Source organism: Chrysochloris asiatica, unplaced genomic scaffold, assembly GCF_000296735.1.
Source record: "Chrysochloris asiatica unplaced genomic scaffold, ChrAsi1.0 scaffold00010, whole genome shotgun sequence".
Lineage (NCBI taxonomy): Eukaryota > Metazoa > Chordata > Mammalia > Afrosoricida > Chrysochloridae > Chrysochloris > Chrysochloris asiatica.
In genome coordinates, this window is record NW_006408528.1 from 33,800,105 (window position 1) to 33,824,618 (window position 24,514).

General features: G+C 41.2%; 1 protein-coding gene across 1 annotated transcript in view; it reads right to left on the bottom strand.

The window, feature by feature from the left end:
• Positions 1-22,317, bottom strand: part of RSBN1L (round spermatid basic protein 1-like) — a 105,329-nt gene extending 83,012 nt beyond the window's left edge. The window contains exon 1 of the mRNA XM_006834358.1: positions 21,744-22,317. Within this exon, the coding sequence (XP_006834421.1) occupies positions 21,744-22,317 (574 nt within the window). The remainder of the gene's footprint in view (positions 1-21,743) is intronic.
• Between the last annotated feature and the right edge of the window lie 2,197 nt (positions 22,318-24,514).

Sequence of the window (24,514 nt, forward strand, 5' to 3'; positions counted from 1 at the left end):
GGCAGGTTTGTAGTGTATACGCTTTGGTTGGCTGATGATGCATGGAGGGGACTGTAACCATGGCAATAAAACAATATACGACAGGATGAATGTAATACTAATGTTCTCCCATGTAAACTATCACATAACTAAAAAAACAAGTTAAAAAAAAAAAAAAAAAAAAAAAAAGATAATGGAAATAATGTTAAGATGCTTGGCTGTCTTTTGAATCTTGGTTTCCCTTGTCTGTCACTGTAAAATAGGTACTTGATGGGGAGATAAAAGCATAGCCAGAAACATCACCTAGAAAGCTTGTAAGTCCGTCTTCAGCCTATAACTGATTGGAATACTTAAAAGGGGGTTAGAACTTTCCCAGAGAAAGAGGCTTCCTGTGGAGCCTTTACATTACATAAGAGCATAGGTGGAATCCTGAACCCCATCCAGAATCTTCCAAGGTGGGAAATGTCCACTTGAAAGGACAAGCAGACCAGCCTGGAGGGGCGAGAAGAACAGAAGATACTTCTTGAAAGAAACACCAGCAGGAAAAATAAAAAACAATAATGGCAGTCCAACCGACTACTAAAAGACCAAGCAAGTTGTTTGGCCGGAAGCCATCAAGGTAAGTGGTCAGGTCCCCTCTGAGCAAACCTCTTTCCAAGACTAAGACTCATGGGGAATACACGAGCAGGCATACGATCTTGCTGGTGACCACGTTGGTCACAAATAAGGGGAAGCGGGGGAGAACAGCAATGAAGATGTGAGCTAAATCTGACGACGTTCAACAGACTCCTGTGAACGTCCTGAGACGTGGTTGGCCAGGAGTATGGCAAGATCTGGGGACTCCTGGGCCCAGAGACAGTGACAAGGCCACAGAGGACTAGAGCAGAGAGTGAAATGTCCAGCTGATATGAAGGGGAGATGCACAAGAACACCCATACTTGCATATATTACCCACTCGACCTGGCTTCAATGTCTGGATGATCAGAATTCGACTAGAAGATGAAAGAAAAGGGAAAAAAAAAAAAGAGTAATCCACTATTATTTGATGAACTTGACCTATACTTATGGATGTAGTAGCTCAAAAGAGGGAACAAATTTTTACAGCAAAGATCACTCCCATCCCCTTGGTACACAGGGTTGACAGGGACGGGCAACTCAGACATAGGCTACCCAAAATGGGGGTGGGGGTGGGATCTAAAAGGCAAGAAGTGACTGGCTTACAAGCTTTCAAGAGTGAGCCTAGTTCCAGAGGTTGCGGGAGAAGGTAGAATCTTTACTGAGTGGTTTCCAATCTGTCTGGACAGGGTTGATGAAAGGAGATGAGAATAAGACTCTTGTAGTACAATCGTGAATAATTGCTATCAGGACTGACTGTGTGGGTCAGAAATGTAAAGGTAGGTGTTTTGTAACAAAGGAGGGGCGTGGTTGAATTTGCAGTCCAGGAGTAGAGGTCCCTGGGACCCTACCTAGAAAAGCAGTGATGCCAGACATGGAGGCAGAGACAATGATGTGGAGAGATGGAGCAGCTGGGGACTCAGGGAGGGAGAGGGGCTGTGTGCTGATGGCCGGGGAACAGGCTTGAGGGACAACCCTTTGGTTGTTTGATGATGCGTGGAGGGGGCTGTAATCATTGCAATGAAATGAAATACCATAGGATGAATGTAAAGCTAATGTTCTCCCATGTAAACTATCACATAACTCACAATAATAATAATAATAATAAAAACAGGTTATGGAATTTTTTAGTCTCATCCGGAACATTCTGCGGTGGGACATTCCCACTAGAAAGGACAAGCAGTCTGGAACAGCTGGAGCAACAGAAGACGCATCTTCAAAGAAAGATCAGGAAACGTACAAAACAAAAATGGCAGTATGAGTGGTTACTATAAGAACACGCATATTGTGCTCCAGGGAGCCATCAAGGCAAGCAATCAAGTCCCTTCAGGACAAAACCCCCTCTAAGACTGAAACTCAAAGGAAACACATGAGCAGGCATGTAAGCTTACTGACAACCACGTTGGTCTACTGGTGAGTGGAAGAGGAGCAAAGGCACAATAAAGAAATGGGCTGAGTTCAAACATGTTCCGTAGACTGCCGTTGACCTGGAGATGAGAGACAGAGAAGGAAGGGCTGGTGGGTCTGAAGTGTGGTGACACCTAGGGACTCCTGAGCCCATGGACAAGGACATAGCCATGGAGGGCTAGAGCTGAGAGTGAAGCATCCAGCTGATATGAAGTGAGGGGAGATGCACAACAACGTCCAAACATGCAGATAGTACCCATTTGACTTAGCCTTGATGGTTTGATAATCAGAACCCGACTAGATTAAAAAAAATTCTTGAAACTATTTTTGATGAAAGAAATGAGTGTAAATTGCTACAGTTTAATAAACTTGCCCTGTATTTATGGATGTAGTAGTTCAATGTACCAACTGAGAGGGAAGAAGTCTTCACAACAAGTATCAATCGTATCCCCTCTGTATACAGGGTAGTTAGGGACAGGCAACTTAGACACTGGCTATCTAAAATGTGGGGGCAATAGAGGCACAAAGTGACTGGCTTACAAGTTCTCAAGAGGGCGCTTAGTTTAAGAGTATATGGGCGAAGACAGAGCCCCACTGAATAGTCTTCATCTCGTCTAGACAGTTCTGGTGAAAAGATTCTTGCGATTCAATAGTAATTATTATCATGACTAACTGCGACTGGCACAACTGTAAAGGTAGAAGTTTTGTAACAAAAATAGGGGAGTTGTTAATCTTACAGTCCAGAAGCAGAGGACCCTAGGACCATCAAGGGAGAAGAGCACAAGCGGAATGAGGGGCCCTATCCAGAGAAGCAGCAAGACCAGAAATGGTGGCAGAGATGAGGACATGGAGAGAGGGAGTGGCTGAGGACTCTGGACTCATGGAAAGAGAGGGGCTGGCTGCTGGCAGCCAGGAGGCAGGCTCACAGAATGTGCCCTTGGTTGTTTAAATTATTATATATTCCTGAATGTTTTTGTATACATCCCCTCATCCCTCCCCCAAAAAAACCAACAACAGAGGGAATAGAACCAAATACTGTTGAATGATGTTCTCCCATGTAAACTATCATTCAGTTCACAATAAAAATGTTAAAAAATAAAACGAAATTTTGCCACCATATGTGTAAAAACATCATCAAAAACAACAACAACAAAAGTTAGGTAATATGGTTTTATTGCAAAATATAGGCTAAAAGTCTATAAAATATAAAGTTTTAATTACAAAGGGGTGGTAACAGGATCATTTCTTACTATAAACACCTTTCAGTAATGATTTTTTTTTTCAAATTAAACTTTATTTTTAAATTTATAAAGACATGGCCATCTTCCCCAAACCCTAAAATCCTAGTGTAGTCCTGAGAAAACATCAGACAAATCCCAACTGTGGGCTATACAACACCCCCTCTTCACTTACTGACATGATCCCAAACACCAAACATCACATGAAAATCACGGTTACAGGAAAATGACCTAACTTCCTTGCTTGCAGCCTTTTGCAGCCACAGCTCCAGTGATGCCCAGGGGAAAATGCCAGAAGAGGATTCTGCAGGCTACAGCCTGCCTTTGGTCAGTCGCTTCCAACTCTCCTTGATTCAGTCTTCTTCTGCTCCTCTGAACCCCTACACCTTAAGATCCTCTTCCCCTGGAGTTACCACCACATTCTCCATCTGCGCCTCTAGGCCCTATGGCCCTCACTTTCTAGGGACCCCTCCCCCTCCAGATATGTTTCCAGGACAGCCCAAACCACTTGTACCTCCGGCACCCCACATAGCAATTAGCTTCCCATATGTCTAGGTACTCCTCCTTCTCAGGCCCCAGGGGGCCCACCAAAGATCCAGGCTCTTCCTAGTTAGCTGAGTCTGTCCCAGTGCACAGGGGTCTGCTTACAGGATCACTGCCCCCTGGCTAAGGTTCCCTCTGCTCTTCCAATATTGCTCCGCTGTTCTTCTGAACTTTAGAATTCCTTTCAAAGCTTCCAGGTGTCATCCCAAATTCAAGCAGCTACACAGAAGCCCACATGGACTCTCCTCCACACCAGTCCTGCACTACAGCACAGGCATCACCCCTGTCCTGGGGCTGCTTCCAAGGTCCTCAACCTGCCTCCTATATAACAATAGGCCAACCCTAAGGGCCCATCAGGAGTAGTGTTGTGGTGCTGTGGGTTAATGTGCCAGACTGTAAAGCTGTTTGAACTGCAAGGTCAGCAGTTCAAGCTCACCAGCTGCTCCTCAGAAACCCTATACAGTGTTGCTATGGGTCAGAATCAACTCAACGGCAAGTAAGAACAACAAAGGCCCATCAATGGTGTCAGTTACCTCTTGTCCACACTACCCCAGGCTAGGCTTGTGGTTTCAGCTGCTGCTGCTGAGCTCCTGCACGGTTCCAAATCCCCACTGCCCTTACCCTGCAACACTGGACCCACCCCTCCTGCTCTTCCACACTAAGCTTCAGCCCACAGAGCTGTTGCAGGCCTCAACTGAGAATCCTGACCCACTGGGGCTACTGCTTCTGCTGAGCTCATCAAACTCCTCCTGTGCAATCCCACATAAAGGGGGGGGGGGGGCTGTCCTACCTGCCTGAGCAAACCCATCACTCCTGATGGTGCTGCCTTCAGAGCAAACATCAGCCTGCCTCCTTTTACCTTCGTCCAAAGATGAAGGGAGCTGAGACCCACTCCAGCCTCACCTACTGCCGCTAGCATTAATAATGATCCACTGAAAAGATTTTTTTTTTTAACTACTGCAGTAAATGTAAAATACTGGATTATGAGACAGTCGTTAATTAAGGAGAAGGTGTTGTTGTTGTTGTTGTTAAGTGCCGTAGAGTCGGTTCCGACCCATAGCGACCCTGTACAGGGTTTCCGAGGGTGTAAATCCTTACGGGAGTAGAAAGCCTCATCTTTCTCCCGCGGAGCGGCTGGTAGTTTCGAACCGCTGACCTTAAGGTTCGCAGCCCGATTCGTAATCACTACGCTACCAGAGCTCCATTCGTAACCACTACGCTACCAGAGCCCGATTCGTAACCACTACGCTACCAGAGAAGGTGTAGTAATCTTCAAACTGTCATGGTCATCAAAGAAGAAAAGCCGTTGTATGATGTTGTTGTTATGTGCTGTGGAGTCGGTTCTGACTCACAGTGACCCTGTACAGGGTTTCCAAGGAGCAGCTGGTGAGCCTGAACCACCGACCTTGAGGTTCAAATTGACCTTGCAGTCCACTGTATTAACCCACAATGCCACACCAGGACTACCACAACAGCAACAAATAAAGAATTGCTGCTGAGGCTGCTTTTACAACAAAACACCCTATGAGTTGGCTTCCGGACTTGGAGGTTTAGGTTCATGGTTTCATGTGACATCTCAGTTAACTGGCCCTTATTTATTTGGAGCAACAGAGGAACAAGAAGACTCATAAACAGGAAGAGGATACAGAATGTGTGGTTAATTGCTTCCATGAATGAACAACTGCCTCCTTTGCCCTGAAATCAGAAGAAGACGGTGTCTGGCTACCATCACTAAACATTTTGATCACAAATTCCATAGAAGAATCCTGATGAAAACGGTGAAAATACAGAAGAGAATTTCAAGTTCTCATGGACTGTAGACTCGGAGGGTAGATGAACCACTGAAACTATTGCCCTGAGGTAACCTTTAAAGCTTAACCAAAAATATCCCCTGGAGTCTTCTTCAGATTAACTAGTTATTTAAAAAGGGGGGGGGGGGGTTAGTCAGCCTTATGTGTTTTTAAGATCATATGAGATCAAACAGTAACTGAAAGAATACGTAGGAGCCTTAGTGAACACTAAGTTTATGTTAATAGTGGAAGAACGACTCAGAAAAGGGGCGGTGAGAATGGTTGCACAACTCAAAAAACATAATCAAATTACTACGTTGTATATGTGTTGTTATTTAGTGCCATCACTCAGAGAAACCCTGTCTAGGGTTTCCAAGGAGTGGCTGGTGGATTTGAACCAGAGAACTGCCTTTTATTGCCATTCAAACTGACCCTGTGGTCCAGTGCTTATCCTACAGTGCTACATTATAAATGTTGTTGTTGTTGTTAAGTGCCGTCGAGTTGACTCCGACCCATAGCGACCCTGCATAGGGTTTACAAGGAGAAGCTGGTGAGCTTGAACCACGGATCTTACGGTTCAAATGGCTTTGCAGTCTGGCCACACCAGAAACTGTTAAATTGGTGTCTTTCGCTGTGTATATTCTCAACAACAGTAAAATAAATAAAATTTAGGGGGAAAAAAGAAAATATGAGGACTATTATAATCAAGAACTAATATAATAAGACATGATGCCTAAGTGTAATGTAAAATCCTAGATGGCATGCATAAAAATGAGGTTAGGGGAAACCTTAGGAAAAATTGAAACAGCACAAATCTCAGTTAACTGAGACAAATGTACTATAGTAAGTATTATTGCTGTATGTGGTCAGGGCGCTTCCAACTCATAGCAACCCTGTAGGGTTTCCAAAGAGCTGTTGCTGGGTTTGAACCATCAACCTTGTGATTAGCAGTCCAATGCTTACCCTACAGAGCCACACTAGGACTCCACATCAGGTAAAAGTAGAAAAATGGGGGCAGATGGATATGAGGCACATACTCTCTATACTACCCTTTGCAACTTTTCTCTAAATCTAAAACTACTGTAAAATAAAAAACAAAATGAAGTGTGTGGATGGAACCTCCATCTTGCGGTAATCCACCAAACTGACGAACATAAAGGAAAAGTCAAGGCTCTGGCTGTATGTTCTCCAGACCTTTCAGAAAACATGGAGCTTCCTTTGGCCACATACATCAGCATCTACAAGAAAGGCAACACTGTGGACATCAAAGGAATGGTCACAGTTTAAAAAGGGAAGTTCCACAAAGGTAACTATGCAAAACTGAACAGTCTACATACAATGTGACCTAACATGCCATTGGCACTGTTGTGAACAAACAAGTAAAGTGCAAAATTCCTGGCAAGAGAATTAATGTGCCTACTGGTGTGGTATTGTGGGCTAATGTGCTGGACTGCAATGTCGGTATGAACCACAAGGGTGGCGGTTCAAACTCACCAGCTGCTCCTTGGAAACCCTATACAGGGTCGCTATGAGTCAGAACTAACTCGATGGTACTTTACAACAACAATTGGGCACTCTAAAAGTCCAAAGAGCTTCCCAAAGCGCATGAAAAGGATCAGAAAAAGAAGGAAGCCAAAGAGAAAGGTACTTGGGTTGAACTGACGCACACTTTGTGAGAACTAATGGAAAGGAGCCTGCGCTGTTAGAATCTTATTCCCTACGTATTCATGGCATATCAGGTGTGATGATAATAAATACGAGTTAGGTCTTTGATTTCAATTGTACATAAGTGTGGTGTCCTTTCCTCTAAAGATGTAGTATGAAAGGAGCTCTGGTGTGGCGTGTGGATTAAGGCACTGGACTGCAACGTCAGTTTGAACTGCAGAGTCGGCGGTTCAAATTCACTAGCCGCTCCTTGGAAACCCTATACAGAGTTACTATGAGTCAGAACTGACTTGATGGCACTTAACAATAACAACAATGCATGAAATGGAAAGCTACTAGAAATCCTTTATATCTATCTATCTATATACAACTTTTTGAATCCTTTTCATATATTTAGAATTACTTAATGGTATATTAAGTAGCATAGTAGATTATAAGCTGAGCTGTTAACCACAAGGTCAGGAGTTCGGATCTACCAGTCATTCCATGGGAGAAACATGAGGCTTTCTGCTCTTAGAAAGATTTACAGCCTTGGACACCCTGTAAAAGGTCAATGGCATACCACCACCAATGGCGTATTAGAAGGAAAGTGATACAAGAGAAAAAAAAAACACTTCAAAATAAAACACTAAATTAAAATGTAACACACACACACATGTCTTAATATTTCCAAAGGCCTTTCATCATTGCAATTGTTTAAGTGTTTCTCTGTTGCTCTACTTCACTTTAAATACATTACATCAGTTATATTACAGTGAATCAAGTGAACAAAAGTACAAAAAAGTATTATACAAATATGTATTTATTTTGAATATGTACACACATATATTATGTATGGAGTCCTGGTGTGGCGCTGTGGGTTAATGTGCTGGACTGCAATATTGGTTTGAACAGCAAGGTCAATGGCTCAAGCTCACCAGCCACTCCTTGACAACCCTATACAGGGTCGCTGTGGGTCGGAATCGACTCAATGGCACTAAACAACAACATACACACAACATACACATACATTACTTATTAGATTAAACCACTTTTAAGAAAAAGAAATCCTATACTTTGACACATAAAACCAAGATTTTGATATAAATAAGATTTTTTAATATTTTTATTATTAGAATTATCAGAAAAGCCCATACTGGAGGTTCTTAAAAAATGTTAGCAAAATTTCATGTTAAAGCTTTCAACCACAATACATTCCTGCAGCAGAGCTTTGCCTGTCCTGGACATGTGTCATAAGTCACATTGTAATAATACAGCTCATGAAATCAGTTGGTCTGCTAAACCAAGATTAAGTATGGCTGGAAACAGATCAGAGAACAAGCAGGAAGCAGAAGAAAACAAAAACAAAAATGCTACAGATTATTTAAATGGAGAGCCAGAAAGGAAAGTAACTAAGACGGTAAGAATGTAAATAGTAAATAAAAGATGAAGGATACATACAGTAAAAAGAAAAGATTGCATGTACAATGGGGAAAGGAGAAATTTAACTTCCTAATACAGCTACCCAAAGAAACTCTGGTAGCATAGTGGTTACAAGTAGGGCTGCTAATCTCAATGTAAGCAAGTCGAAACTACCAGCCATTCCACAGGAGAAAGATGAGGCTTTCTGCTCCCATAAAGATTTACAGCCTTGGAAACCCTATACAGGGTTGCTATTGAGTGAGAACCGACTCCAAGGCACATAACCACCAGCACAGTTACCCAAGACTATCAGATTCAATGGCTTCGCTGAACCTTTTCTTGGACCTCACTACAACATTGACCTGTTACTCAAAACTTCTCCATAAACTTCAGTAAAACTATGCTGTCCTGACTACTGCCTCAAGTAATTTACAATCCAATCATCCAAAACCTGTACCTTCTCCTAGGATCTGACCTAACTATGCTTCTTTTTTTCTCTGAAAATTCACACCCACGATTTAAACTATAACTTCTAAGAAAATGAATCCTCAAACTAATAGCCCAACTCAACCGCTCCACAGAGCTCCATTCCTTCATTTCATGAGGCATAGTTAACAGCAAAATTACCATCTCTCTTAGATAGATTCACATTCATCTTCTAAAACCCTATTTGTATTAACTGCACAACACTTTCCAGCGTTCAAACACAAAATATTTTCTATTTCAAGCTATAATAATCAAAGATGCATGAAAACAATTAGTCCAAGGGTCTAATGGAGGTTGGTGATTGTACGCCATGGAGTCAGTTCCAACTCATAGCAACCCTGTACAGTATTTCCAAGGCTGTAAATCTTTACGGGAACAGAAAGTCTCATTTTTCTCCTGTGGAGTGGGCTGGTAGATTCGAATTGCTAACCTTGAGGTTCGCAGCCCAACTTGTATCAATCTCCATGACTATGAAACCAGAAGAATTAGATGGTGGCCACCTACTATACAACGACTCTGAAAGGGATCACATTAGAGGGTCTTCGATGAGTGTGAGAAAAATTGTGGAACAAAGCTGAAACTCATTAAAGGACCAGGTTTACTTGGTCAGGTAAGACAATGACCTTTAGTCACCCTTCAGGTTTGGAAATGAACTCGCCTCCATGGCTCAATTTTCAGCTAAGTATTAGAGCTATGTTGTTGTTGATAAGTGCCATTGAGTCATTGCTGACCCACAGTGGAAACCTGTATAGGGTTTCTGAGGAGCGGAGAGTGAGCATGAATCACATATCATGAACCACAAATCGAACTTGCAGTCCAGCAAATTAGATTTCAACTGGATTCACTTGAATAAAACTAAATTTTTAAAAAATATATCTTCCCAATAACCTTTAATGTAATATTTCCTTCGAGTTTACCCCAATATTAAACAATTTGCCCAATTTAGTCTACTTTTCTACTGAATATCTTAATGTAAAATAGATTCAAGTTTACCTCCCAAAATCTTCTCTTACCTTGATTCTTACTACGTCTTGAAAGAAGTTGTCTCCCTAGCTATAGTTTCTTCAAAAATTCACTAAAGGCAGTGACCAAAAAGTATTCATTGTTTAAAATTTCAACATTCTCTTCTACTTAAAATAAACAAATAAACCCAGCTTACCTCTGCCAACCTAAGAACTGAAAATCCCTACAGTATGCCTTTCAAGAATCTTCAGTCAAGACTCACTTTGTCTTTTTTAGCCTTTCTTCTACTACTTACCCACATGTGTATATATACTAGATTCCAAATTCATCATTCCTCAACTATCTTACTCCAGTATTTTTGCTAATGACATCTAGCTACAATGCTTTTCCTCAATCCAACTCTGCCATCAAAATCCTACACAACCTGCAAATAGCTGAAATTCCATTTCTTTCACTAAGTATCCCTGGATCTATGACTAGAATCAATCACACCCTACTATTCCAGCCTCTCTTAGATTTGAATACTGATCTTTGTGTAACTGCTCTATCTTCCCTACTGGTTTGTAAACTCCTCTGCAGTTACACCTTATTGTATGCATCTGTTACCTCCTATAGAACTTAGAATAGTGTTTTGCACAACTGATGCTAAGTAAGGACTATGTTTCCAAGGAGCAACAGAAGAAAAGGGTTAAAGTAACAAACTACTAGTGGTAAGTATTTGAGAAGAGTTAGCAATCACAGAAGACAACAAAAGCAACTGCAGAAAAAATGAGCAATAAAGTTATCTCTTATATTACAACTAATTATCTCTCCAATTAAAACAAATTCTCAAAGGGAGAAAATATAAACAGCTTTTCTCTTTATAGCCCCCACAGCAGGCAATAGATGCTGCTGCTGTGCTTCCCTGAGTCAGTTCTTACTCAAACCACCCTGGATAAGGTTTCCAAGAGCGGCTGCTGGGTTTAAACTGCCAACTTTATGATTACCTGTCCAGCACCACACCAGGACCCAAATAAATATTAGCTGAATCCACATAAAAACTATGAAAGTAGAGACGATGAAAGAAATGAGAATGTAATATAAGAAAGTAAATGCTTTTATAAGATTTTAGGAAAGAACAGGATCTAGTGAAAAAATTACAATAAACAAGATAGTAGAGTGAGCCGGCGACCAAAAAAAGTGTCCACAGAATTATATTTCAGCTACTCTTCTCATTTTACAGAGAAAAGGCCTGAGGTTCCTGAGAATTTAAATGACTTTTTCCATAAACTTGGAAAGTTGAGATCTGATAGGCTTGAGGCACATGGTGTTTAAAACACCTCATGACCTCACCTCCTCTAGAATTGTTTGCAGAGGGAAATTGCTCAAGGGGTGAATGGTGCCTATAGAAACAGCTGTAAAAAACGAATCCATTTTAATAACTCTTATATTTGAATGATTTGTGTGAGCCCAGTCAACTGAGAACATAAGAACTTGTGAATCGTTGAACCTGAGGGAGAGTTGTGAAGCTTCTGCTTCTTGCTGAATGCCACACTTGTTAGTTATAAGTCAGGAGCTTATACTAATCATCTCTGATCTCTTCTTTTCTAAGACAGCAGCTAAGAAGAACACATCTTTACAGGAGCAGAAAGCCTCATTTTTCTCCTGAGGAATGATGGTGAGCTTGTGGTTAGCTGTTAGACGCCCACTGCATAAAACACTATGCCACCAGGGTTTCTTCAGTGTCATTTAAAAATAACAAATGAATGGGATAGTTCTAGATTAAAATAAAATAACATAAACATAATTAAATGTGTCATTGAGAGGCAACTGCAGAGTTGGAAATAATTGGAAGAATTTGTATATAAACTTGCTATATGATTAATTTCTTAAATGTATTAAAGTATTATGGTTATATAGGAGAATGTCCTCATTTTTAGGAATATACAGGCGGAAATATGCAGATTAAGTATATATATCTGTAACTTATTTTCAAATTATTCAGCTCATGTATGATAAAATATTAACTGTTGAAATGTGGGGAATCTACATGGGATCATTGTACTATTTTTCAATTTCTTTATGTTTACATTTTTATAATAATGTTAGGCAAAGGGACCCTGGTGGCACTGCAGGATAATTACTGGACTATTTACTGCAAGGTCAGCAGTTCAAACCCACCAGCCACTCCATGAGATAAAGATGAGGCTTTCTACTCCCATAAATATTTATAACTTTGAAATCCCTATATGAGTCAGAATCAAATCAACAGCAGTTGGGGGGATATTAGGAAAAAAGAAACTTGTTTCTTTCTTAAAATAAAACTGAAAAATGTTTCAAAAGTTTAGTTCAGTTCTCCCTGTTTATCACAATATAAAGAAAAAAAAATAACTGTAACTTTGTGCAGTTAGGTTTAGAATTCGACAAAGGGTTGATTCAAATTCCTTATATACAGATATGCAACTCCGAGATACTAAGAAAAATCCATAGTTTTGATCTATAATATTTAAATAATACTATGACACATGATAAGCACTCAATAAATGCATTTTCTCCTTCTACTAAACCCTAATATTTTATTTTCTATGCTGATTGGGGGATCCTGGTGTGGTGCTGTAGCATAAGCACTGGACTACCAACCACAAGGTCGGTGATTCAATCCCAGCAGCCACTCCTCAGAAACGCTATACAGGGTCACTATGAGTCAAAACCAACTCAGTGGCATTCAACAGCAACAATGCTGATGTGGTTGCACGTATACCAACATCACAAACATTTGCTTCTACTAGCTGTTGTGAAAGTTTCTGTGGGCTTATTTGAATTAATTATTTTTCTGATATTAAAACATTAATATATATACATATATATATTCCAAGGAGCTCTGGTAGCATAGTGCTTAAAAATCAGGCTGCTAATCTCAAGGTCAGCAGGTCAAAACAACCAGCGGTTCTACGGGAGAAAGATGAAGCTTTCTGAGCCCGTAACGATTTATAACCTCAGAAACCTTATAAAGGGTCACTATGGGCCTGAATCGACTCGATGGCACTTAACAACAATAATAAACGTATGCCAGAAGGAGATACAAGTTGTTAATGAATATATTTGAGGGAGAGGAATTTACACTTAATTTATACACTTAAATGTTGAAAATTTAAAATACATTTGTTTAAAATGGAAAAAAAAATGTTTTCAGTTCTACTTATTTTTTAGGTGAAATGATACATGTCTGGATAGGCTTTAAAATACTTGAGTATAAAAGAAAAGTAAGTAGAGAAGGAGAAATGAAATATTAATTGCAAAAGATTGAAAATTATTGAGCAGGGTGTTAGGTAGTATACTACTATAGTTTCTTTAGTGCTATTTGAAAGTTTTTAGGATGAAAATTTAAATATTTTTCTATCTATAGGACAAGAAAAAGATAAACTATACAACATAAAGTTCAATGTACTTCAAAAGTGAGAATATCTTGAAGTTGTAAAAAAAAAAATCAATTGATAAAACTATATTGTTTGCATCTCTCTAACATATCCCACATAAAGGTTTTCTATAGCCACATTTCACCATAATTATTTTTACTCTTACAAACATTAATAATCACTATTTTTTCAATATCTTATTTTTAGTATATCCATACTTGAATATCTCCAATATGTTAAGCAGGAAGGATAGACTGGTAAATAACATTTCTTGTGAATATCTACAATGTAAAAAAACCTGTCAAGTCAGTTCTACCTCATGTGGACACCATATGTTATACAATAGAACTGAACTCCTTTAAGGTTTTCTGGACTGTAATCTTCATGGAAGCAGATAGACAATGCTTTGTTCCTCGGTGCTGCTGGATGGTTTTGAAGCACCTAGTTTTCAGTTAATAAACCAAAAACCCAGACCCGCTGCCATCAAGTTGATTCTAATTCATAGCAACCCTACATAGGGTTTCCGAGACTGTAAATCTTTATGAGAGCAGACAGCCTCATCTTTCTCCCAAGGAGCAGCTATGGGGATTGAACTGCTAACCTCTTAGTCAGCAACCCAATGCCTCACACAAACTGTTTGCATCACCCACAGTATTAATATGCCAGGTACATGCAATTCTCACAACCCAGTTGAAAAGGTATCCTCCCTACATAACAAATAAAGATGGGCTCAAAGACTGTGACTTGACCAAAGTTACATAAATAGAACAAATCAAAATAACGCTAAAAATCCAAGAGCCACTCTTAAAAATTATCACTAAACAATAAGGAGAAAGAGAAAGAGCAACACAAACTCCATCTGTACCTTGGAGACACTGGAATGGCAACTTGAAATACAATGTGTGGACAGAAAGCTAACTGTGGAATGGTAAATGACTTAGCATAGTGGAAGACAGCTAGTAATGTTGAATATACAGAGAGAAATAATGACAAACATCCCTATTTCCTCTGCCATATCATTAGAAATTGGAGATGCAGGAGGAGGCAAAGGGCAGAACACTCACTACAACTTAAGGAGACAAGCTAAAGTACCTGGGTGGGGCGATCAGAGTAGCTCCAAGCTCAGAGACGTCCCACAAAGAAGAGAGAGTTAAAATACTGGATTTAAAACAGAGAATTTAAGTGAAAATTTATAAGCTGAATGGTGAACCCTGTAGCTGTTTTCTCCCACCAAACAGTAGAACGCTGCCTTATAAAGACATCTTTCTTTAAGTTTCCTTTCCCCATTATTTCACCAACAGAAACATGACAGAAAATAGATCTCTCAAGAAACCGAAAGCCTTCCTACCCACCATAGCTACCATCCAGAAAAAATAAAAATAATAGCATGGGAGCCCATCAGTTACACCACCTTGTTCATATATGCTCACTGGACTTTAATCAGATTTAGTAACTTTCTCTGAAATATGAAGGAACTGGTAAGAATCACATGAATCTGAAAAAAGCCTCAAAACAAACAGAAAAAAAGAATAGAGGAACAAGAAACAACAAAGGAAGAAGAAATTTTCAAATAAATTATAATCAATATCCTTGAAGATAACAGAAGATGCAGCATTCACATTCATGAAAAGGAACAAGCTGAAGTGCAACAACAAAGAATTAGAGTTCATAAAAACTTTGTTTTAAAAAAGAAATAGCTAAAAAATTTAAATTCAGTGAAAGGATTAAAATCTCCCAGACAGTAGAGCGAAAAGACAATGTTTTGTAGAAGAGATTTCTCAATAATGCCTTCAAATTTGTTACTAAAAATTATTTCCAATCTAGAAATCTCTCAATCGCCAAACAAACAAGTGTGAGGGCAAAAATAAAATGTCAAAAATATATTTCCTACGCATTCTTTCACTGGTTATTAGAGGACACCAGCATGAAGGAATAACCCGAAAGGCAGGCATGGGATCCAAAAAAAGGGGTTTAAAAAATGGGATCCCAAAAAAGGGGTTTAAAAAAAAGTGAAGGAGATTTCCAGATTATCAACTATGGAAAGCCCCAAATGATAGCTCTGCTGCAGGCCTAAAGAGGAAACAATCTAGACTGAAGCAGGAAGGTGGGGCCGATTCAGGAGGGATGTCTACAGGAACAAATGGAACTGATACGTTTATCTGACAAATCTGACTATGTGGAAAATTGTACTGAGGAACATTTTAGAGCTGCTGACAGGTATGGGAAGATTTGGCCAGAAACTCTTGAGTAAATATAAAAAAATGAGCCATGAAATAGGTTAAACAAAAAATGAAATCATGATGAAAACTCTGAATATAAATTGAAGTGGGAGAACAATAGTAGAACTATGGGGAAAGTGATGTTTGAAAAACCCTCAGGTTCTAACACTTTAAAATCACTGATATTTACAAATCTCCAATTATTCAATTCTTAGGTTTCCAGGAGCAGAAGGAAATTATTGCTGAAGGGGCATGGAGTTTCTGCTTAGAGTGAAAGAAAATGTTTTACAAACAGAAAGCCAGTGATGGCTGGAGAGCATGATGAGCATAATTATAATTAGTATCACTGACTTACACAAGCAAAACATATTAAAATGGTAAATGCTTTGTTATATATGAGTAAAGGCTTTTACCACACGAAAAGAAAATTATCCAGTCAGAAGAGAAGCCTCTATTGTCATTTAATTCTGTAACTATACTTGATATGTAATCAGTGAAAATGCTGCTTTTGCCTTGGGACACTTCACAGAGATAATCTATGGAAAAAACTAGTAAATGCAAAACAAAACACCTATGCAGCCTGCGTATGAGTTGGAACCAATTAACAAGGCACTTAACAACAATATACAAATTTTAGAAAAACTATACAAATTTTATTGGTTACTGGAATTAGTTAAGGCATTTAATGCAATGTTTGTTTTGTTGTTTGCTATACTATAACATCAGATACCTTCAGCTCTTGTCCATTTCTAATTTGTAAACTCAGTAATTTATCTAGTCTCACAGGGGAGGAAAAAAAAGGTTGTAAACTCTTCTGTAGACTACACTACTTCTAAAGGTATTTCTGACTTTTAAAAAAATCTAAACTGTTTTGTAAATTTTCTTTTTATAAGAATTACAATTTAACTTTCACTTGATGACTCAGGCTTATTGTGCAAGTCAGCTACACAGTTATGTCTCTCTGGTGCGGGCCCATAGAATAAGCACTGGACTGCTGACAGCAAAGGTCAGCAGTTCAAACCCACCCGTCACTCCTCAGAAGTCTTATGTTGTTGTTGTCATTGTTAAGCATCTTTGAGTCTCAGACATTGCGACTTTGCATAGGGTTTCTGAGGCTTTAAATCCTTGTAGGAGCAGAAAGAACTCAAACCACTGACCTTGGGGTTCATGCTATTGCTTATCCTGTACGGAGCCACTTTACTTCCCTGAAACCCTACATAGGATGCCTATGAGTCGGAACCGATTCAACAACACTGAACAAGATGACCTCAGAGGTTCTAAGAGTGTAAAGCATCAGTCCTTACACTAAATGGGCCCAGACTGCTATGCTTTTTTAATTCATCACTTAAATTTCAAATCTACTGTCAGTAACCTTTCCTCTATCAGGATTAACTCATCTCTTAATTTGCTATGGGGTTAAGAAGAGAAAAAAAAAGCAAACGTTAAGTGCCATTGAGTTCGTTCCAACTCACAACAACCCTGTACAAGGTTTCCAAGGAGCAACTGGTAGGTTTGAATAGCATACCTTGCAGCTAGCAGTTCAATGCTTATCTTATAACACTGTTGTTGTTGTTGTTGTTATGTGCCGTGGAGTCGGAACCGACTCATAGCGACCCTGTACAGGGTTTCCGAGGGTGTAAATCTTTATGGGAGTAGAAAGCCTCATCTTTCTCCCGCGGAGCAGCTGGTAGTTTCGAACTGCTGACCTTGCGGTTTACAGCCCGATTCGTAACCACACTGTACTAAATGTCCTGACAAGCTCTTTCATATACATAATCTCACTGCTCCCAGACTCCTAGTCTGGCACTGTGGGTTAATGTGCCAGACTGCAAAGCTGTTTGAACTGCAAGGTCGGCGGTTCAAGCTCACCAGCTGCCCCTCGGAAACCCTATAGAGGGTCACTATGGGTCAGAACCGACTCAACGGCACTTAACAACAACAATGTGAAAATAAAAGTTGTGACTAAAGTCTTCAAAAAAACTTTTTTAAACCAACTAGCGTAGTGGTTACGAATCGGGCTGCGAACCTTAAGGTCAGCGGTTCGAAACTACCAGCCGCTCCGCGGGAGAAAGATGAGGCTTTCTACTCCCGTAAACATTTACACCCTCGGAAACCCTGTACAGGGTCGCTATGGGTCGGAACCGACTCGACGGCACTTAACAAACAACAAACAAAATAGATAAATACAGGGAGCCCTGGTAGGTAGTAGGTTAACTGCAGGGTCAGCAGTTTCAATCTATCAGCCACTCCACAGGAGAAAGATAAGGCTTTCTGCTCCCATAACAACTTACAGCCTCAGAAACCCTGCGTAGGGTCAATATGAGTTGGCGCCAACTCAACAGTACATAAGCACCATCAACAAATAAATACAGTACCACTTAAAAACTCAAGTTGGGGAAACGTGTCTTTAGGGTGTTATTCTGTTTGTTTGTTTGTTTGCTTGTTTTGAGGAAAGGAGGATCTTTTTCCTTGGTTAGGTGCTTTTATAGCTAATTTCCAGTTATGACAGATTGCTCAGTTAATGAATAGTGGATAACACAGATTCTTGGACTATCCTATGAACAGCCAACCTGAAGACAGCTGAGTCAAAGGTGAGAGTAACTCTGGCTGTGATGGTTAAGGTTATGTCATTTTGGCTAGGTCATGATTCTCAGTGGTTTGGCAGTTACGTAATGAAGCCATCCTCCATTTTTGTGATCTGATGTCTTCACCCTCCATTTTCCAATGACATTGGTTTCCACATAACAACTTGGTCTTTGGAACCTAGCTGTGTAGATATGTGAGAAGTGGGTGTATTTGGTCACCCACTCACTATTATTTCTAAAATAAATAAATAAATAAAAGACTTTAGAAATGAGAACTGTATTATAAATTGCTGTTTGTTGTTAAGAGCTGTGGAGTCGGTACTGACTCATATCGGTTCTATAGAGGGTTTCCAAGGCTTTTAAATTTTTACTGGAGCAGAAAGCCTCATCTTTCTCCCATGGAGCTGCTGACAGGCTCAAACTGCAGACCTTGTGGTTTACAGTACAGCGATTATTGTATGGAGCCACTGTGCTTTCATAGTATAAATCAGTACTTTCATATTTGCAAGTTTATCTATATATAATCAACATGCATAATACTATTCTATTGCAATTTGCCTCTCATGCTTCAGATATATTATCAGGAGGGACCAGGCCCTGAGAAGGGCATCAGGCTTGGTAAAGTTGAAGGTCTGCAAAAAAGAGAAAGATGATGGACTGGCAACAGTGGCAGCAGCAATGGTTTTACCATATCAAGGATTGTGAGGTCTGTGAAGGGCCAGGCAGTACATAAGGTCATAGCTAAGAGACCGAGTCAACTGCACCTAACAACAAAGGTGTGAAAAATCTTTAGTGATTACAACAGATTTTCAATTCAATCTGAACTTTTAGATATGCATATTTCTCAAATTTAAGGTTTTCACTATAAAGACTACCATTAAGCCAATGAAAATCCATCCCTTTCTTCAATAAAATAACGTTAGAAAAATGAAAATCGCGTGCTAATATCTGTTGCTGTTAATTGTCCTTGAGTCGATTCTGATTCACAGCCACCCTGTATCGTGTTTCACTTGATAGGTTTGAACCACTGACTTTGTGGTTTGCACTTTATCTTCCAGTTCCAGAAGTCCAGGCTAGAGGGCTGCTGTTGTTGAGTACCATGGAGTCGTCTCCAATTCATAGTGACCCTGAACTGCCGACCTTATGGTTCAAACTCTAGTGTTCAACCTACAGTGCCACACTAGGAAGGCTAGAGGATCGACACGTTAACATCGGTGACAGGGCAGGCAATATGCAACAAGAGGGAAGTGAGCAGAGGAAAGGGAAAGGTAGTGGAAGACATGGAGAAATGTCATAGTTAAAGTGAATAGAGGTAAATACTGTTAACTGTTGGTACATAAGGGGATTGCAACCACAGAATGAGGCAAAGTATATGATTTGTTGAATGGAAAACTGATGATTTACTCTGTAAACCTTCATTCAATTCACAATAAAAAATTAAAAAGCAAAAACGATTATAAAAATTTCTCTAACAGCTCTTTCACTTAGAGGGCAAGGTCATTTGTGTACCCCACATTTTAAGTCAGGAATTTAAAAAAAATAGATGCTTATTTATTTATCTCGCATCAGAGCAATACTGTCTGGTTTCAAAAACAATTTTATATCCTCAAAGAACTTAGGAAGTGCAAACACGATGTTTACACACCACAAAGAACAAGGCTGATACTAAGAATCTGGACAGACTAGCCTACGGCACATTTCACTTTCAAATAGAGTCCTCATGTGGAGCTGTAGGATCTGGACTGCTAAACACAGTGATGGTAGTTCAAAGCCACCAGTCGCTTCTTGGGAACCCTATACAGGGTCACTAGTGTGACGCTGTGGGTTAATGCACTAGACTGCAAAATCAGTTTGAACCGTAAGGTTGGCGCTCAAGCTCACCAACTGCTCCTTGTAAACCCTATACAGGGTTGCTATGGGTGGGAACCGATTCGATGGCACTTAACAGCAACAACAATGAATCAGAACGACTGCACAGCACTTACCAACATCACTTTTAAAGTGTATATGTTGGATAAGTAGTGTAGTGGTTATGAGTGGGACTGCTAACCTCAAGGTCGTTAGTTCGAAACTACCAGCCGTTCCGCGGGAGAAAGATGAGGCTTTCTGCTCCTGTCAACATTTACAGCCTCGGAAACCCTATACAGTACAGTCTCCCAAACCGTACACGGTCACTATGAGTCGGAACCAACTGGAGGGCAGTTAACGTGCAGCCATTAAAACGAAATAGCTTTAAACACTAACCACCTCAAATTCCCGAGTAAAGTTCCATCCTGAAGACCATTTTTCTAGAAACAACTCGCCAGGGTTGAGAGACCATAGTTGGACACAGTGGCTACACTTAGATGCCAAAGCTTTACTGCAAACAAAACACCGTGGAAGAAATAACACTTGATACACAGGCCAGTGCGTTTAAAAAAAAAAAAAGTAAAAGAAAAATAAGCCATTTCAATTCAAACAGAGATATTTTATGATCAAAATTACCTTGGGATCAGCAGTGCTAGGACCGCTTAATATTTCATTTTTTCCTATAAAACAGCATTTAACAAAATGAAGCAGAAATATAAAGATTATGACCTTTAAGCTTTGGTCACATAAAGATCTCATTTTCAACCAGTCTCCATGTTGAAATCTATCAGATCACTGGGTAGTGAGCCCACCTTTGGGAAAAAAAAGACTCTGAAAACTATACGACTAACCTACACTGGAAAAGAAAACATCCCAGTCTGGTTAGAAAGCTTACAAATTTGCCTTTCTCTGATACTGAAACATTTTTCAGCTACTTGATCTGGCCAAAATATGTCAATGTTCCTGATTTTATCACTTGCTGCAGAAAAAATAATATGGCTGAAAATTCTTCCTAAAGGGTGTGTTTCCAGGAGGATCACTCAAAACACTCTAGACTACTAGGAGCGGAGGGAGACTACCTTAGGAAACAGCACGCTCGGGGCCCGCCACTCTACCTCATTTCCCTAATAGGGATGAAAAGCTCAGGCCTCTCGTAGCTTCCAGCTGACGCCAATGCGCTCCACACCCCTTTTTTGACAGGATTTTCTGGGGTTGCAGGCAGTGGCACAAATATGAATTCCCGTGATCACATCTAAATGGCCTAATCGCTGAGCATCTCTTACAAGACCAACTGCTTCCCCATGCCGGTCTCCCATCTCTCTCTAGTCAAACGCACCTAGGCGAATTCTCCAGACGGAATTCTACCATTCCTGCAGCACCTTTGCCGCGAGACAGAAAAGATACAGAAAATAATAAGAGTTGCGGCCATTCCCCACTGGCTCGGCGAGCGAAATTACAGGCACCATTTCCTGTCCCCACAGGGACTGCAACCTCGCCCGCCGAGAACGGGACATCTCCCGCCCCTCCAGGCTGGCGCCCGTGGCCCCCACGCTCCCCTTTCCCGGGCCCCGCGGGCGCCCTCCCCTCCCCCTCCGGCGCCGGCACCCACCTCGCGGCAGCGCCTTCACCTCCCCGTTCTCCTCGCGGGCGGCCCCGACGGCCTCGCCCGCCCCGCCGAGGCCGTGCCTCCGCCTCTCCTTCTCCCTCTTCTCCTTGGGTCTGCGCGGCTTGGCGGCAGCCGAGGAGGCGGCGGCCGGCAGCAGGAGGTGGTGGGGCTGAGCGTGCAGCAGCGTAGGAGGGACCAGCATTTTGCGCGGCAGCGGCTGAGACGAGGAAGCGGAGGCTGAGGAAGGGGCGGCCGGGCCAGCGGAGAAAGAAACGCTGCTACGGGAAGAGGAAGACGGGGAGGGGGCAGCAGACAGAGGGGCGAAGCTCCAGCACGCAGGGCTGCCACAGCTCTGAGACGAAAGTACCGCTGGCGGCGGCAGCTGCCTGCTGTTCCCACCGCTGCCCCCTTCTCCGTTCACTCTCCGCGGCACCTTCTTCTCCTCGGTCCGGACCTTTTTGGCAGACAGAGAGCTCGGCGGATCCCCGGAGGGGGACTGCAGCTTGCCAAACGGTTCTTTCTCCGAAACGGTGGCGGTAGCTGCGGTGCCGTGCACTGGACTCCGCGGCTCCGCCATTTTGCGCTCCTGTTGTATTTACTCTCCTCCGCTCCCGGGCGCGGGGCATGGGCGGGCTCTTCGCGAGGGGCGGGGCAGGGGCGGGGCGGTCGGCCCACCGGCCGGGCCCTCGATTGGGCGAGCCTCACTGAGGGATTGCTCTAGGAACCAAAGGCGCTACTGTGGGACCGAGGGGGCGGGACCGCCAGCGGACCTGCTTTGGAGGTCAGCGCTCCGCAGGGAGGTGCGAGTGGCCCAGTGAGCTACGAGAGGAGGGTCTTCCAAATGTCGCCAGGAAGAATTCGGGTGCCTGGCGGGAGTCCTGGAAGAAGCCCCCACCTCGGACCCCAAGTCTGCCAGATCCGGGTCGCGCTCATCTCTACTCGACGACTTTATCTTATACATAATACTTTCTCTTTCCCGTCTTAGGGACCACTTTGGTCCCTCGCTGTTTCTGCGCTCATTGAAAGCCGGATTTCCGGGGTGATCAACTCCGCGGAGAAAATTGTGTCTGGAATTCCTTCCTTCCTTCCTTCCTTGCTTCTAGGCAGCGGCTGATTGAAAGGAGGGGCTAAAAAACCACTTGGTGAGATGACAAGAAACCTTACTGTTAGTTAAGTCACCTCTAATGTTTTGTGGGAGGTAGCTTCCTGCAAGCCTAGAACTTTCGGATTACCTCCGATCTTAAAGGTAAGCTTTACCTTGTGTTTGGAGATATTTTTTAAACTATGTTTGGAAATTTTTTTTAAACTATGATAATTGAACTCTACTAGACGAGGGTTTAAATATTATAATTGTTATCGTTCTAACTCTTTAAGAAAACTCCCTCAGCTATATATTTACAGGTTTTTGAAACAAGATTTTTTTTTCAAGTTTTGCTGTTTTTGTTGGTGGTGGTAAGTGCCATTGATCGAGTGGGTTCCTATTCATAGCGAACCTATATAGGGTTTTCGAGGAGCCACTGTTGAGCTTGAACCGCCGACCTTGTGGGTCAGTTTCTTTAATATCCTGACTGTTTCATGTTTTGTATACTTTGTATTTTGATTTTTAGCATTGAAAATAAGGAGATGGGTTAGTGTAATGTGGCAATAATCATAGCAGGGTACACGATTTTGGAAAAATACCTTAATTTATTGATGTATAAATGATATACAATAATGCGCATATTTAAATTTTGATGAGTTCGACGTATGAATGTACCCATGAAACCTTCACCGCAATCAAGATAATAAACGTGAGAGAGCAGGATTTTAATTTAACTCTTAGGGTTTCATAGGAAATCAGAAAGCCCAAAGAAATGGCTTTCAAATTAAAAGTCCTCAAGTCCGAAGATTAACAGGAGGAAGAGCTTTTATTAGTCCTAAAAGGAGCCCGAAGTTGCGTGTAAATTTCAGGAAACTGTTAAAATTAACCTTTTAGTAATATTCATTTTTGAAGACTTGAAGAAATTGAATTATTTGTTTTCCCTTTTTTTGATTGTTTGCTTTTTAGAAAATTTTGAAGTCAAACTGTAAAATTGGGTTTTAGACTTAGTTATTTTTGGTGATGGTGGTGTGCCGGGGAGTTGGTTTTGACTCATAGCGACCCTGTTACAGGGTTTTCGAGGCTGTAAACATTTAGGGGAGCAGAAAGCCTCATCTTTCTCCCGCGGAACAGCAGGTAATTTCAAACTGCTGAACCCAATTCGTAACCACTACACTACTTTTAAATGCCTTAAATTTTTTTAAAATAATGAAAGTATTTACTTCAACATATAACCTTGAAAGCAAGTGAAAACTTTGTAATTGGAATTCACTGGCAACAGATGTAATTAGAAAAGATAGTATTGAAGGGTGAATGAACAGAGGATCGGAGGAAATTTTGTGCTACTCATAAGGAGCTCTGGTAGCATAGTGGTTACGAGTTAGACTGCCAACTTCACTGTCAGAAGTTCGAAACTACCAATGGTTCCGCAGGAGAACGATGACGCGTTCTGCTCCGGTAAAGATTTACAGCCTCGGAAACCCTGTGCAGGGTCACTATTAGATTTGTGACCTTAGTCAAGGTGATTTACCTGTCAGGACCTATGATTTCTTATCTATTTAGTGAATAGATCTGATTAACATGATCACCAGTGTCCTTCCTGCCATATTCAAGAAGCCTTTCAAAATAACCCTGAGACCATGGCAATTAAAATAGCATCTTACTTGTATAACTTTTTATCTGTGTCAGAGCTAGA